The 17138-nt window shown below is 55.3% G+C and overlaps 1 protein-coding gene across 1 annotated transcript in view; it reads right to left on the bottom strand.

The window, feature by feature from the left end:
* Nucleotides 1-17138, bottom strand: part of EFNB1 (ephrin B1) — a 48308-nt gene that overhangs the window by 9010 nt on the left and 22160 nt on the right. The window contains exon 2 of the mRNA XM_064426573.1: nucleotides 10812-11089. Within this exon, the coding sequence (XP_064282643.1) occupies nucleotides 10812-11089 (278 nt within the window). The remainder of the gene's footprint in view (nucleotides 1-10811; nucleotides 11090-17138) is intronic.

Below are 17138 nucleotides of genomic sequence, written 5' to 3'. Positions count from 1 at the left end.
GTGAAGCTCGGCGATGAAGAGCTGCTGTTTCCTGCTTTCCCAGTGGAAGAAGCTCCAGCAGAAGGCTCCAGGCTCAGCTCAGCCCAGCTCCAATGGATCCAGTCTGGGATCCTGGTGGCACATGACGGATTCTCCAGGTGCCTGTGCCACTCACTGCCCCGGTTAGGGTGAACTGTGGTGACACCACCAATGCTCAGCTGCCGATGGAATCCAGAGGCAGCAACCCACAGAGGAAAATGTTAAATCCACAGGCATGGCCGCAGGAGAGCTGGGAGAGCCCCGAGCTGCAGAGAGGCAGCAGCAGGAGGCAGGGCTGTGACACAACGAAGGAAGCCAGGCAGGGAGCTGGGAATACTCATGGAATAGGAAATGGCAGGTCTCAAACAACACTGTCACCTCCCCATGCCACACCAGCAAGGCTCAATCCAGCCAGACCCAGCAACACTGAGCACACAGGAGCATTTTCCTGCCTTATTCCATTTTGGAGGGATTCGCAGGTTGGCTGTAGGACTGGGAGAGCAAAAATAACCTCTGGCCAGTGACTTCCAAAGGCTGACTTCCAAAGGCTGCTCCCAGCCCAGAGAGCCATCAGATGCCTCTGCCCTAATGGAGCATTAAGCCCCGGGCTGCTGAGTGATGAGGATTTAACAGTGATACCATTAACCATGTAATTGCTTGTCAATTTAGAAGAGATGCTCAGCCACCATGGAAGCTAGGCAGGACCTCCACTCCTGGAACCCCACACGCCCATCCAGCCCAGTGACACACACCACGGAGCTGGGACAGATGGCTGAGATCCCCAACAACCCCTTGGTTCCGTCTCCAAGCCAGCAATGCCATGTGCTGTCCCTGCTGCCTCCCCAGCGCCAGCACTCGGTGTCACCAGAGCTTTTCTCCCTCCCTTAAAACTATTTCAAAGGAGAACTCGGGTTTTGGCAGATGGGAGATGCTGGAAGTAATACCTGGCAAGAGATGAAGGCAAGGGTCTCTTAAATGGTCAGCCTTGGCCAGAGTGAGATGTTTGGTTTCTCTGCTGGATTCCCTCTAGCAGGGCTGCGTTATGATTTGGGCCCCAAAGCACAATTAATGCGCTGAGACTGTAGCGAATCCAAGTCTCTTTCCTTTTATTGCTCTTAATCACTCTTCCATCTGTGCAGCTCAGCCCTGCTCCAGCCCCAGCCAGGCACGGCGTGGCCGCAGTCCGGCCGCCATCCCCAGCACCCCCCTCGCCCCCAGACCTGCACAAGGTTCGTGTTTCCATCACTTCAGGAGAGGCAGCAGCATCCCACCAGTGCCCCACAGCCTGACCCCGATCCTGCCAGAACCACGGGGCAAGGGGCAGCTTGCAGAGCAGCCTCGGCCCAGCATGGGCACCCCTGGGCTGGAAGCCCCTCCTGGCACAGGTGAAGCCCCTACAGGTCACCCTGGAGATGTGCCTCCAACATCTCTGATGTGCTCGGACACTGCCAGAGATCCCTGCAGGAATCCACAGACTGCAATTCAAATAAAATCCCAGCTCCTGGCACCTCCCCTCTCCAGATCTTTCAAGCAGTTTTACACCCCCGTGGTACCGACACAGAGGAGCTGCACTGGAGCCCAACCTACCACGGGCACTGAGCTCCTTCCCCCCATCCCAACCAGGGCTGGCACCCCAGGGGACACGGAGCCACTTCCAGGTCACAGAGCAGAGGCACCTGCCTGCTCCACTGCACACCAGCTCCCTGGGGCCTCGGGGGAGCACGGCTTGGTTACAGCCCCTGCTTCTCCTCCTCCTCCTCCTGCTCCTCTCAGGCATCAGGGCCACACAGCTCCGGCTCAGAGCATCCCGTTATTGGTACTATTAATATTAATATTGGTGTCACTTCCTAGCCAGCCCCACTGTGGGGACACGAGCCCCCCACCCCGCACACATCCCCCAGCCCCTCTCCTGAGCTCCAGCGCATTGGCTGGGGCTGCTGCCAGCGCTGGGGCAGGGGCTGTGTGGAGGGAGCCCACCCCACTGTCACACTGCCAGCGGGGCCGGCAGCGCCTTCCAGCCTTCTCCCAGCCTTCTCCCAGCCTTCTCCCAGCCTTCTCCCAGCCCTGCCGAGGCAGCTGCGCCGGGAAGGGGCCCTGCAGCCCCTGAAATGCCTGCGTGAGCCAGCCCGACCCTGTCCCGTCCCTGCACGGTGCAGGAGGTGCAGGGCTTGGGTTTCACAGCCACTCCTGCCAGCTCCAGAGCTGCTGCAGTCACGGTCCAGCATGGAAACAGAAGGGCCATGGGGCTGCTCCACGGGCAGTCATGGAGCTCTCCTCCCTGGCATCAGGGCACTGCCAGGCCCAGGTCCCTGCCATGAAGCCAGCTGGGATTGCTGTGTCCCTCCCCCCAGCTGTACAGGGCAGGTGAGGAGCCTGTGGCTGCAGCAGCTGGGAATGTGACCATCCCACCCCACACTCCCTGCTCCAGCAAACACAGCGGGAAAATCCCCAGTTCCAATGCACTGCTGGAAATGGGAATGAAAACCATCACATGGGGTTTGTGTGGGATGGTGTTTGGCTTTCCCTGGCCAGGGTCAGCACCCAAAAAATCAAATTAAAGGGTTAAATGAGCCCCATTCCTTACAGAGAGCAGAGGGATGAACACAGTTAGAGCTGGAAGAAGGGAGGACACCACTCACCACACTCATCCTCACCACCTACAGTTCCACTCTCTCCCATTCTTTCCTGGGGCAAAAGAACAGGCAAACACTGAAGTATCCACTGGAAAAAGACACTTTAACCCAAGTAATGCTTAAGTGAAAAGCTAATTTCCCATTAAAACAGCTTTCTAGTGGAAAATTATAACCAGCCCTAATTAGTGTCATAATTAAGAGTCACTGCTGGATTGCAGGGAACCTCATCCAGGCTGGAAAGCACATCTTGGCTGCAGGACCACAGCTTGGTGACTCACTCGAGTCCTTTATCAACACTGTCTGTGGATGAGCTGTGGAAACTCCCAGTGTCCATCCTGCCCAGCACAGGAGTACCTAAATAAACCCTTTGTCTTCAGTTCTGTCCATCCCTTCCAAAGAAGGAGCACATCACTGGGAGAGGAAAGTGATTTGTGCAGTCTCTGTGGTTGCCCCAAGCAACTGGAGACAGGTCAGGATGAAAGTGCCACATAATTCCCCACCTGATGCTCTGCCAGAGTCATTTGTAAGCCCTGCTGGGAGCAGGAGGGGAGGAAACCACTTACTGCCTTTTAACAGGGTGTAAATCTCTCCTGTTAGGTAGCAAAACCTCTGGGAGCTGACTGAGAAATCCTTTGGGAAGGGGATGGAGACAGACAGTGCCATCCCCCAGCTGTGAGGCCAGTGCCCACCTGAGCTCAAGTTCCATCCACACTCCCAGGGACTCAGAGAAAACTTCAGGTGACCAGGGACAGAGAGGCTGACAGAGGGACAGATTCATGTGCAGACCTTCTGGAAGCCCCAGATACCTGGGAGAGCTCAGGGAGCCAAGGAGGTGCCAGGCAGTGGGGAGGGACAGCAGCTCTGGTGCTATGGGACAGCCAGGAGGAAACCCCACTGCAATTACAGGCAAACTTTGCATAACCACCAGGAACTTCTGGGACTGGGGAGGTGACATCGGTGAAACTGCTGGCCCAGAATTGCAAATAATCCCCTGTCTGCAAGAGGAGCCAGTCCAGGCACTGCTCCCACCCATGGCCATGCACCCACCAGAGGCTGGCTCACAGCAGGATCACCTGTGGCTTCCAGTGCTGCACCCCACAACAACTGGAGCAGGAGATGATCCATTGCTCCTGGGGAATGCATGGCAGGACCTCAGGAGCTCGTCTGCTCCATGCAGACACCAGTGCATGGACCAAACAGTATCCAGCAACACGCTGAGTTACAGGGTTTGGAAATTTCCAATAAACCCCTGACTCTTCAGACAAGGATTTGCCTCCTCGCTGAGTAATGGATGGAGGAGGGGACTCTCTACCCCCAAATCAGAGCTGATCCCACTGCAGCCACCCCCAGATTCCACTGCTCCTGCAGCCCCCTCTCCATGAGGTGTGTAGCTCCCACTCCACACAGCCAGGTGAGATCAAAGAGCTCAGGAATTACACAGCAGCAGCAAAAACATCAATTCCAGGGCAAAGAGTGGAGGATGACTCCAATCCTCCCCACAAATGTGACCTGCTGAAGGTGCCACACACCACCCAGGCTGGCCTGGCTGAAGGGTGGATAGACACAGATCCCTAGAAATTAGGGATGGAAAAGGGTGGCATGTCACAGTTCACTAATGTCAGACTCTCTGCACCCTGCACGTCTCAGGCTCCAAGTGTGATGGTGCTTCCTGGAGCCCCCAGGGAGCTCTTGGTCTCACAGACAGCACCCACCATCACCCACCACCACATCCCAGCAGCTACCCCACACACCCAGCACCACCATTACAGACCTCTCCACACAGTCTGGAGCTGCAGTGATGCCAACAAGCCTCTTCCCAGCACTACAGGGGCAGTGGATTGCAATAGAGACCCCAGGAGAAAAGCCCAGGGAGAGGGTCTTGATGTTATGGTTATTTAAAAAAATATGCCAAGGAAGTAGCTGCCTGCACTTATCCATGCACAGCTTGCCAGCCACACCAGTATGCCAGGATTTGTTTCAATTCCTCATCAAGATGAATACTCTGCCCTAAGAGTCCCCTACTCAACATTTAATCCAAAAGCAGCCAGGTTTAATCACTTTCAGTGTCCCAGAGGAACACTGACCAGTGCTGACCACCACTGAAGAGCCAAGACCACCACAATCCATGCAGCTGCAGCTCCAGGAGATGTCCTGGGATTTGCTGCAGACATGGCAGGAGGAGCAGGGGCTGGAAGAGCCAGGATGAGAAAAGGGAAGATGGGATGCACCAAAAAGCCTGCTCTGGTGTGAGCTTCCCACCACAGCTGCCAAGAGACCCCTTTTGGGGGGGACAAGCAGATTCCCAGTGTCCCAGGAACAGGGGGGCAGAGCAGGAGAGCAGGATCAGGCAGGTGATGCAGGGGGAGATGTCATCTCTTCACTGCCATCACCTCTGCCATCTCTACTGTCACCTCAGTGTTCAGGAGCACTGAGGAGTTAAACATGTTTTGTTTTCTCCTAATGGGTCGTGACAATGTTAAAGGGGTCGTGACAATGCTAGAGATGCTCTTGCAAATCATTTCTCCTGGGGAAGAGCATCCTGGGATGCAGCCATCCCAATTTCCCAGGCAGACAGCACCCAGTGCCCAGCTCCAGAGCCCTGTGCTGTGCCAGGGCTGTAGGCAGAGCTGGGCTGCCCAGCAGCCAGGGAGATGAGCGGGCATGGGGACCCCTGGGTGGGTGGTTAAGGCAGGCAGGGACCCCTGGGCGGGGGTTTGTGGCAGGCAGGGCCCCCCTGGCCCCAGAGCAGATCAAAGCACGGGGTATTTACCTCCCGGCCGGGCCCGGGACACCGGCCCTTTCTGAGGGGGCTTTTCATCCCTATTAGGGCCATGAAAGGCTGAGCCATGAGATCAGCTGCCAGGGGCTGTCCGGGGACAGCGCTGAGCCGAAAAGGTCAGGAGAGAGGAGGAGAAGAGAAAAGAGGCAGAGGCTTAAGGGACAGGGCTCAACAAAATCACATTTACTGTGGTCACGCTCTTCAGACAAGCCTGCAAGACAAGGAACCGCGTGTTGTCTAAGGGCCATTATTTGGGTTTGACATGGCCAGGGCCCGGGCTTTGAAGTCGGGAGCAGGACACCGTTAGAGCCGTTTGTGTCCGGCCAGCGGCTCCCACGCGGCATCACCATCCCTGCCAGCGGCTCCCAGCGGGGTGGGGATGGCAAGGGAGCAGCAAAGCCCCAAAACCAGATGGATGCCACCAGGCTGGCTCTGCTTGGCCTGGGTGTGTCGCAAGCCAGGCCCCTTTGGGTGAAGAATGAGGAAGCCGCTTAATTGGAGTTTTATCAGCAGAAGTTCACAGCTCCCATCATGGCATCAAACGGCCTTTGGGCTTTCAACTCCCCTCCACCAAACAAGCTGTGGGAAGGAGCATGAGGAGCACATGAAAGTGGCCACATTCAAATGGCATCAGCAAAGAGCTGGCAGGCTGACAAAGCCCCCCCTGGCACAGCCCCCAGCCCAAGGAACCAGGGAGGGAATTATCAAATCCCAAGGAATGCAGGAAGGAGTGCGAGCAGCTCTGCACACATGCACTGGCACAGGCTGAAGGCTTCCCAAACCAACGGAAGCTGGAGGAGCACAGCCAGAAAAGCGAGTATGCCAACGTGTCCCAGAAAAGCTCCCGAGGAGGAAGGATGATCCTGGCAGCTGGCAGGGTATAGGTGACCCCCTTCCTCATGCTGAGCTGCAGGAAAACGCTGACAGAGCGTGGCCCGGGGACGAAGCCACATCGCAGCAGCAGCGATGGTTTACAACAAATAACTCTTGCCAGGTTAAGACTAATTGCATCTAAAAACAGAAATGCAAGACAAGGGCTTTAACACAACACTCAGGGTAATAGATCCGCTCTCACTGCATCCCGCTGCCAAGAAGCGTTGGATTGGATTACGGACGTTATTACATCAAAAATGGATTGAAGGGCTTAAGGACTCACAATAAACAGCAAATGCGTCGGATTTATGAGGAAACATCTACTAGGACCTTGCTTTTCCTTCAGCATTGTCATCAAACAAGCACTCTGTGCTTTAAAGAGGCTCATGGGACAGGTTGGACACTGAGGCAGAACACCTGGAAGAACACCTCAGCACCACCACCACATCTGAACAGCTGCTGGGAGTGCACCCCGAGGCTGAGCGAGGTTTGGCTGGAGTCTCCACACCCCACTGAACATAGAAGGGGCTTTCAGGACTACCACCAGCTCCAAAATCCAGAGAAGAAGCTGGGAACTACGGGAGTCCATCCAGTTCATCCCCTGCCATGAGCAGAGACACCTTCTACTATAAAAGGTTGCTCCAAGACCTATCCAATTTGGCCTTGAACACTTCCAGGGATGGACTAGGTGACATTTAACAGTTCCTTCTAACCCAAATTATTCTTTGATTCTCTCATCCAGAGCTCTGGGATAGCAGGGAGCCACTCCGGGAGCTCCTCCTCACGTCACCCTGCTGCCAGGACACGGGGATTAATGGATCTCTATCCAGGCACCTCATTACCAGAGATAGTAAAACTGGAGCAAGTTCAAAGAGGAGCAGCAAACGCAATTAGGAGCTGGAGTGAATTAGGAGGGGAGGTGGAGGGAGCTGAACCTGCAGGGCTGGATAAGCCATGGTGGGGCTGGAGCTGCCCACGACATCCCGGGAGTGCAGGCACCAGGCAGGGGGGAGGCTATTCTGGTGGGAAGTACTTTGAAAGGAGAGGACAGGACACTGGGGACAGGGAATCACACCAAGACACCAAAAGCAGCAGGGAAACATGCAGGAGACCAGGGATGGAAGAAACCACAGCACATCACGATATAAAGCACGCAATTACTAAATTCCCAGCTCCTTCACCCTCTCAGCACTTCATCCTGGGGATGGTGCCCATGTCCTGCTGGAGTCCCACGTGCCCCCCCAAGACTCTGTCTCCAGTGTAGACCTGCAGGCAGATGCTGCTGCATGGAAACCCTTAGGAATAAACATCACCTTTCCTTATCCATCCCCAGGAGCAGAGATGCTTTTAAGGAAAGCCTGGAGCTGGTGTGGAGGGGGTCAGTGTGAGGCTCCAGAGAGGACGGGGACAGGGAGCAGCAGCTTTCAAAAGCCTTTTCATTGCTAAGCCGAGGGCTGGGGCCATGTCCCTCCATGATAAAAGTGTCCCTAAACAAGGCTTGGCATATCCAAAGCGATGGCAAGGAGTAGTCCTGAATAGAAGGGACCCTGGGAAGCCCCTCAGCTCCGGTGAGGAGGTTTTCCAGCTGCTGGGGAAGGTGGGGGATGAGTGGCACACGCCCTGCTCCCCTCGGCTCCAGCATTGCTTCCCCGGCTTAGAAATGAAAAGGGAGAAAAAAACCCTTTTGTATGTCCAGGCAAAGCTTGGGGAAAGGGAGGGGAGAAAAATTAGGGGGGAAAAAAAAAAGACAACATGTGGGTGGTCTGCTCAGGAGACTTTTGACTTTGTTTTTTTGGCTATTTTATTTCTTGGCAGAAAGAACTCCTGGGGCTGCTCAGCAGAGGGTATGGCCAGATCACAGGAGCATCCTCAGCCCACCCAGGGGCCAAAGTTCAGCTGGCAGCTCCCAGCTCCGAGGGGTTTCGCATCAAAGCTTGGAGGAGTCAAGAGAAATTAAAGTCAGAAACGGTCCAAGGCAGGGGCAGAGGGCACTGCCGGCCCCCTGAGGAGAGCAGGGGCATCCCACAGGGATGCTCCAAGCACCCCGCTCGCTGCATCCCTACACAGCCTGAAACTGGGAACAAGAGGATAAACAGGATTTTATATTAAAAAATAAGTTTAAAAGGCTCAGCCCAGCATCCAACGGGACACACAGCCGGGATTTCCCAACCTGGGCTATGCCGATTGCAAAATCCCGGCTGCGTGTCCTGTCGGATCCGCAGCGAGCCGGAGCCGGTCACCTGCAGTGACCCAGGTGTGCTGGCAGCCTCGGGGTCACCTGCAGTGACCCAGGTGTGCTGGCAGCCTCGGGGTCACCTGCAGTGACCCAGGTGTGCTGGCAGCCTCGGGGTCACCTGCAGTGACCCAGGTGTGCTGGCAGCCTCGGGGTCACCTGCAGTGACCCAGGTGTGCTGGCAGCCTCGGGGTCACCTGCAGTGACCCAGGTGTGCTGGCAGCCTCGGAGGGGAGCTGGCATCGGCTCAAAGCTGCGGGGCCCCGCGGGAGCCGCCTTTGGAGTCGGCAGCGCACCGGCGGCCGCTTCTGAAAGCACCTCCCAAAGCTCCGGGAGGTTGATTTTCACTTCAGTTTTCGTGTGAAATGCAAAACAGCTCCTTAAAATTTGGGTAAATTCAGAGGCTGGTAAATCCTTCTGCCTCCACCTTCCTGATGGTTACCGTAAGAAGGATCTCATATTTCTTCTTCTTGGTGCTTTGTTCACCTCCTGGGTTCATTTTGGGGAACCTAGTTCTCTTTGAGGGCTCTTTGCAGCCTGAGAGTCCCACAGGCTGTAGCTCAGAGGACCCCAATTTCAGCCCTCATTAGCTTGATGACTATGTCAGTGCTTGAACTTGACCCCCAAACAGAGAGGAGCCACCGGCCAAGTGCTTCAAGATGCTTGGCTGACCCAAGCCTGGCACTTTGGCTTCTCTTCCAAGTTTTTGCCCACTGCAGGCAAAGCTTGTATTTAATCAAGCTTTCCATCAGCTGAAGGATGGCAGAAAGGCTGAACTTTGCCATCCCAGAGCCACGAGGCTGGTGCAGCTGTGGAAAGGGAGATGGGAGCCTACATGGGAGCTGTGCCAGGGGTTTTGGCATCCCCAGCCCATCTGGGCTGGAACCAGGGTATCCTGCCCACAATGGCTTCAAAGCTGGTGCCTCTCAAGTGACATAGAACAGACATCCCCATGTCTGGACAGTGACAGTGACCATTGCTCTGGAAGAGCCTGGCCCTGTCACAGTGACTCAGCCCTGCAGAGCCCACAGTCACTGCCAGCACCGAGCCGAGCTGGCTCTGCAGGTTGTGGTGCCAGGTCATCACTGCTGTCACCCCTCCTGTTAGGGGAACTTCCCTGGCTGACCATGCAGGAGCCACTTTGGCATCTCCACGGCCACATAGGGAACAGAGCCCCCCACGAGCCCCTGTCTCCACCCGGCAAAATTTGCCATGACAGAAGTGATGAGGGCTCAAGGCTGACCTGCCAGAGCCAGGCCCGGCTGCTTCCTCTGCATCAGGTTTAGTCCAAATTATTCTGCAGCAAGATTCCAACAGCCCCAGCCAGGCTTGCTGGGGACATCCAGACCAGCAGTCTCACCACAGCATCATGCTACAGCACAGCCTCCCCGTCTCCACTGCCCGCCGTGGCCTTGCTGCCCCCTCCCAAAGATTCCAGGCTAAAAATACCCTGCTTCCAGGCGGGAACACACCGCTCCCACGGCCGGCAGCTCGCTCCCACACAGGCAGTGACCCCTGTGCCAGCCACTCACTGCAGAGCCACGGCACACAGCGAGGGGAGCTGAGCCGTGGCCGCCGTGCCCTTTGCAGTGCACCCAGCCAGACTGAGGAGGAGGGGAGGGGACAAAGAGAGAGCTGGCAGCACTGCCCAGACACAGCTGAGCTCCCCCTCCATCTGCACAAGGAGATACATTTCTGTGCAGCAATCCCCTGCATGCACAGACCAGAGGCTCCAAGAAAATTCCAGCCTCCTCTCTCTCCCCTCCATAAAATGCCATGGTGCACCAAGACACAAACACAACAAGCCAGTGTACAGAATTTTTCAGCCACTTCGATCATATCACACACTGGACACCACCAGCACTTCTCCGTACTGGGGCTGCTCTTGGGAGCAACACCCAGGAATAAGGACAAACATCACCATTCCTCTTTCTCCCCAGCCCCAAAGCAAAACCCTGAAACATTTCCAGCAAAGATGGCAGCAAAAAATAGTCTCCAGGCATGACAGTGCTCCAGGGCTGACCCCAGATGGGGATGTGCTCCTGCTCCCAGCCGTGAGCAGGGCAGGGGACACAGCAGAGCAGCCAGATAGGGACTGGTGACCCACTCGGCCAGTGACACATTCCTCCCCCTGCTCCCATCCAGCAGGACATATTTTCCGTCCGTGTCAGCTCTCTGCACCAGCCAAGTCACACACAAGCGCCTGGTGACACTCTCCAGGCGCCCGAGCCCTCCCGAGCCAGGGCTGGCAGCGAGGAAGAGGAGGGCGACTCACATGTGATGAAGTAATCCTGCTGCCGCTTGAATTCCAGGCCCATGTAGTTGGGGCTGAACTCCTGGAACTTGATGGTGAAGCGGATCTCCTGCTCGGGCCGGTTGCACGTCACCAGCACGTTGGGGTCCATGACGGTGCTGCAGGCATCCGCCTGCTCCTTCCTCACCAGGTACAGCTTGTAGTACTCGTAAGGCTTGGACGGCTCCGCCTTGGGGCAGATAATGTCCAGTTTATCCCCAATCTCTGGGTAGATGACCAGCCCCTTCCCAGTCATGAACCTGGAAGAGAGGAGGGTAAGAGGTTACCACGTGCTGGAGCAGAGGCCACACCAGCCCAGCCCACCCCACTCTGACACCATTTTTGTGCTTCAGCTCTGCTGCTCCCCCTCTGTAAGATGGGTTTTGACACTGAAAACAAATTCTCCTCTTCCCTCACAATCCCAGCCTATGCACGGAGCCAGCACATGCTCCTGCTGACAATATCAGGGCTGGCTTGGGTCAGTCCTGCTCGCCAGCCATGATAAGGGTGGGCACCCTTCCCAAGCCTGGCATCCAACCGGGAATGAGTCTTCCCACAAAGGGCTGGGAGACGCCACGGCTCTGCCCGACGGCCAGGCAAGGAGCTTCCTGCAGGGACAAGCAATAATTAGGCACAGGGAGAAGTCCTGACAATGGGGTGAAGGGAGGGATCCCGTCCACGCCCCGGCTCCCTGAGGAATTCCTGTCCTTAAATGGAAGGGAAGGAAGCATCCTGCAGGACAACTTCTACTGAGCCAGGCTCAACAGCGTGCCCAGGAGCGTGGGAGGACCGGATGGAGAGGAGCAAGGAGGGAGGAAAGCTATTCGGGGCTGGAAGGCAGGGCATTGGGAAGGGTAGGAAGGCAAGATGCTGATAATTAACATTCGGATCTTGTTACAGTGGGGCAAGGCAATGATTACGTTTTTTTTCAGCGTGAAGGAGAGGATTAGGGCAGCAAGGAGGGAAGAAGCAGATCATCTACTTTGATGTAGGCAACTAAAAGCGTTCCTGATGGGAGATAAGGTGGGAATGGATTTTCCTGCAGAGTTATCTCTGCTGCAACTCCCTCACGTAATCTGGGCACGGCAAACGCAAAGTGAGCACTTTGCCAAGGCTGCATGGCCGTGCTTCCCCTTCCGCTGTCGGACTCAGCCCATCCCTGCCCCAGCCCACCCCGGAGACTGGATGGGGCCGGGATACCTTCTCCCCCAGCCAGCTGCTCCGGCTGGAGCTGCAGGCTCCGTGGAAGGAAGATCAAACACACAAGACCAACCTGCTCTGTGGCTCCATGCAAGTCTTAGCAAGAAGCCACAGAGCTGGAACCAGCACCAGGCCTTTGGCTGCAGGAGCCTAGCAGATCCACAGGCTGGGCTGGAGCTGGCAGGCGGAGCCAAAGCCCACGCACCCCCAAGTGCCCTTGGCACGGGCTCTGGCGCTCAGTGCCAGCTGTAGCAGCAGGGCAGACACGCAGACATCATCTGCACCTCACTTGCAGCTTGCCAGGTCAGAGGAGCATCCCAAGCAGCCAGAGCACGGCACAGGGATGGCGGGCACAGCCCTATTAAGGAGCTGGATTTAGAGGAGTTATGGGTCCATCCTCCCTGCCTGGCTGCAGCTCCACCACATCAGCTCCAGCAGTACCCAAAGCAGCACAACGGGGCAGTAGGGATCATCCCAACCCCAGCACCAGTGGCACAGCAGCACCTTGGCCATGTGAGGTTGCAGGGAGTTTTGTACAAGTCATAATTCAGGCAGAAGGTGACCAGGAGACAGTGGGAAACTTGGCCCCTGAAGGATCTTTAGGAACTCAGGTGGGATGCAGAGCCCGCCTCCATCCCAGCACCGCCGGCAGGTGAGCCATGCTTTGCTTCACACTACCAAGTAGGTCACCTGGCCAGTGGCCAGCACGCACTTCCAAGGCTTGGGAGCGATAAAGGCTCCCCCACCCACGGCCAGAGCCCTGACGCAAGGCCGGAGCGGGAGCAGGAGGCGGGAGCAGCCCCTGTCCCTCCCTCCCGCCCGGCCGCAGACACGCAGCGCAAGTGAACACTTGCACGGGTTCCCACCCCGAGAGGCAGCTGGATCCCACACTCCTTTCTCCACGGTTGGGCTGAGTCAGAGGCTTCCTGGCACAGGACTCTGGAGTGACTCAAGCTCCCTCCTCCAGCTCCTGCCAGCTCCCTCCTGCCCAGAAGATGCCAAACAGGAAGCCACAAACAAGTCAAGCAGATGTCTTGCACCGCCGGAGCAGGAGGAGAAGGCTCCTATCCACCCTCATCTCCATACCAGGAGGACCTATCACACCTCTGTGGCCAAAACCTTGGCCAGCACCTGCAAACCAACCGGTCCCTGGGCCACCAGCCTGTTGGGATCAGGCCAAACGGATTTGTAAGCAGGGGAGGGGCCAGAAGCAACCGAGGGAGCTGAGAACCTCCCAGTACCACATCCTGCTGGCACCTCTTCATCTCAGGAACTTCAGGACCAAGGCCTACCTTAGGTTTAGAATAAAACAAGGAGGCAAATCCTTTCCACGAGTGCTCAGTCTCAGCTCCACAAGCACACAGCTGCTGCCTGGGAATCTTCCAGATCCATGCAAACATGGTGCAAGACAGATCCACCTCCCTGAGCATGGAGCTTTTGCTGCTCCCTCCAACCTCTGTCCCCCACCAGCCACAGTCCCACCTGCACACAGACTGTTTTCCCTTTGTCCTCCAGTTTTCCTGATTTTTTTCTCCTCCATTTCCCCTCTTCTCTAACAGCAGGGCCGTTTCCAGATGACAGCCTGGGCAGCACAGGAGAGGAGATAAACCTGAGGCATGTATCTCGAACCCCTCAAACAGCTCTTCCAGCTTTTCACCACACACAGAGACCTTTATTTCCCCCAAAAATTCTGCTTTGTCACAAGAACAGCTTGTGATGATCGTCCTAGGGAAGACCAACAATAGCTCCCACTATGCCAGAGGCCGGTTCTCTGGGAAATTCTCCTTTAAAATACACAGAGAAAAGCAACATTTATCACAAGAAAAGGAGAGGAAAAAAACGTCCAAAAATTGTCACATGCTGCCTGAACACAGGATTTCAGCCTGTACTGGAGACGAGGTATTTTAGTTCCAAGGGATGGTTGAAGACAAAAAGGAATTACACTCTTGACTTGTCTTCACAAGGACATGTCTTCAGATTTATCTTAACCCGGAGGAATGAACAGAGCAACTCTTAAATTAATAGGGAAATTCGTTGTGCCCTCAGAGCACCCACTGTAATTTCAGGGAGGGAAGGGGGAATCTGCTGTTCCTCTGGAAAATACAGCTTGATTTCCCTGTTTTAAGGTGGGAAGGAAAAAAAAAAGAGGAAAACTAAAACTTAGCTCAACCTTAAGGCTGAAACAACTCTCAGCATTGAGAATCACTCTGCTCTACCTTGCCCACCATGCAGGAGGAAGAGGATAATGGCTCCAGCTTTATTCCTGCCCAATCCCTGAAACGTCCAAGACCAAGCTGGATAGGGCTTGGAGCAACCTGGCATAGTGGAAGATGTCCCTGTCCATGGCAGAGTGTGGAACTGGATGAGCTTTAAGGTCCCTTCAAACCCAAACTGGTCTGGGATCCTGTGATTGGCACCATCACCAGTTCACAGGTAACATCCCAGCATCATCCTTCCTGGTGTCCAAGGGGATGGAAATGACTAACTACAGCCACTAAAGCTTAAAACAAGTATTTTTTTGCCAGCTGAGCAGGTGGAGAGGGCTGGCAGCTTCATCCCTTAAAGCCCTGAGGTGATTTTTGGGTGGCATCCGTGGCTGCCCACCTGCAGAGCCTGGGGACCATCCCGGCCATGCCAGGCAGGCATCCCCATCCCCATCCCCATCCCCATCCCCATCCCCATCCCCAGCACCACTGCAGGCCCCCAGCTCCCGGCCCCGCAGGCTCCTTGGGAGCGATCAGGTGGCAGCGTCCAATTTCCTCATTGTTTCGGGAGGTGTTTTCTGATGGGAAAGGTGAAAAGGGGATTTGTGAGCCTTGTAAACCGATTCCTCTGAGTTGGGTAAACAACGGGAGCTCTGTTGGCAGCAGGATGCCGGGATGCCGGAGCAGGGAGATGGGATTAAAGTGCAGCCTCTCCTGTGCCCTGAGTTGGGGGGCTGCTGGTGGGGCCCCCAATCCCTTACAGAGCCCCCCTCACCTCCTCTTGGGGTCCAAAATACAGGACCTGATCGAGCAGCTGGGGGCTACAGGTGGGACCTGCTGGAAGAGCCATGGATCCAGCCAGAGCCCAGTGTCACAGACACCCCAGAGAGGGTTTGCTGGGACAGGAGGAAGAATACAAGCTAAGGAGGAAAACCAAGCAACTTTGGCCAGAGCAAGATCAGGAGTTATACTGGGAATGATACCCCACTGCTCCACATCCCCCTCCCATGCAGGCACCTCTCCTCCACGTGGGCACACATGGATAGACGTGGATGAGCCACCACATTCCCAGCAATCCCTCAGATGCAAGTGTCCTGCAGATAAGTCATCTGGAACCTTAAAATCCAACAGTCCCTCACCTCTTCTTTAGGGAAGACCAAAAAAATGGCTTAAAAATACAATTTTTTTAAAGAATGGGTTGACATATTTTCCAGCTGCTCTCCCCCTGGATCCAGGCACTTCTTGCACCACATCAACCACAAAATCTCTGGGGCAGCATCACCTTTCCCCACATCCACAGCCTACGATGCCCCTCACCTGATTTCAGGCTTGGCAGAAACAGAACAACATTTCCCAAGAACCTTCTCCTTGGAGAAGATGTTCTAAAGCCGATGCTGACATACATATAAGATGACATATGCTAAATGCTGTTTGCTTCAAAGAAATCCAAAAATAACTGGATCTTACATGGAGGACGTGTATGTCTGGCAGGGAAGGCTGACAGTGCCTGGCAGAGCAAGACCTGCAGGAGCTGGGAGGTTTTCCTGGTGTCTGGGCAGCTGGAGCCCCCATGGACCCAGCTCTCCACACCAGCAGAGCATGTGAGTCCTTCCAGACGGATCACAGCTCCAATCCACCCAGGAATCTCCTCAGGGAAGGGATGGGAAAGGGCCAGATCCAGTAAAAAAGCCAAAGCTCTGAGTTCAAACTGGGTGTGGGATCCTGAAAAACACTCCTGAACCCTGCGATTTGCTGGTGCCCAGCCACACACAAATCCAATCCTGCCCTCTCTGCCTCACTCATCCAAGCTTCCCTGGGACACAGCAGCCATGCCCAGGCGCTGGGGACTCTCTGCCACTGGCCAGAAGAATCAGTCCTGTCCCCAGAGCTGTTTTCCAGACCCCAATGTCACAGAGCCACATCACATTCCTGCCATTGGAGGTCCCTGCACAGCCTGTCCAAAGCTCCCTTGGTGTCACCCAGCCACCTCTGCCCTTGCCTAAATCTGTATTTTCATCAAGAAAGACAATAAGAGGTCAGTAGTAAAAACTGGAACCTAATTTAAGTGAAGTGGAACATCACAAGTCAAACAACATTAATAGACAGGGACAACCACACAGTCCTCAGGGAGCTTGAGCTGAGAACATCAGCCACCCCCTGTGACAGGGAGAGGTTCTCCTGCTGACACCAGGAGGTATCAGTGAGACAGAGCACCCACCTCACTTCACATCTCCAGAGCAGAGGACAATCAAACCAGAGGAATTCACCTAATCCCAAAGGCCCACCTGACTGATCCCAGCACACCACCAACATGCACAGCCCTTCCCCAAAGCGGTGCCAGCACACAGAGGCACAGCCCCTTTCTCCTCTTTGACTCCCATTCAGCTCTTGGGAACAAAGATACTCCGTGGAAGGAAGTTAATTACAAGTGGAATGAAAAGGTTCCTCCCTCTGTATCTGTCGCCTTCTCGCTCGTCCATCGCACTGCTCGTCACCACAAGAGGGTAAATAGGAGCACACGAACCCCCACGCTCTCAGATCCCACTCCTTTCATGTGCTCCTCTATTATTAGTCTCCTTTAGAAGAGCCTGCCATCTTTTTTCCCCCTGCTAATCTATGGATAATTATTTTCCTTGCCCTTCAGCAGCCCTCTTCTATTTCTGCTCTATCCTTTTGGAGCCGAGGTGGCCACACAGAGCCAGCAATTCCAGGTATCTGAAAGCAGCTCATATCTCCTCCACTCCTTTGGTCTCTGCTGTTCAAGGAGATATTTTTCACCTTCCAGCCCCCCCTAGCTCCTCACCATCCCTGGGAGAGGGAACAGCCTCAGCTGAGCCCCTCCAGGGCCGTCCCATCCAGTCCCCCTCCCAGATACACTCTAAGGCCCTTTTTTTTTCCTCATCTC

This window comes from Passer domesticus, chromosome 7 (assembly GCF_036417665.1).
Source record: "Passer domesticus isolate bPasDom1 chromosome 7, bPasDom1.hap1, whole genome shotgun sequence".
Classification (NCBI taxonomy): Eukaryota; Metazoa; Chordata; class Aves; order Passeriformes; family Passeridae; genus Passer; species Passer domesticus.
This window is presented reverse-complemented; position numbering and strand designations above follow the sequence as displayed.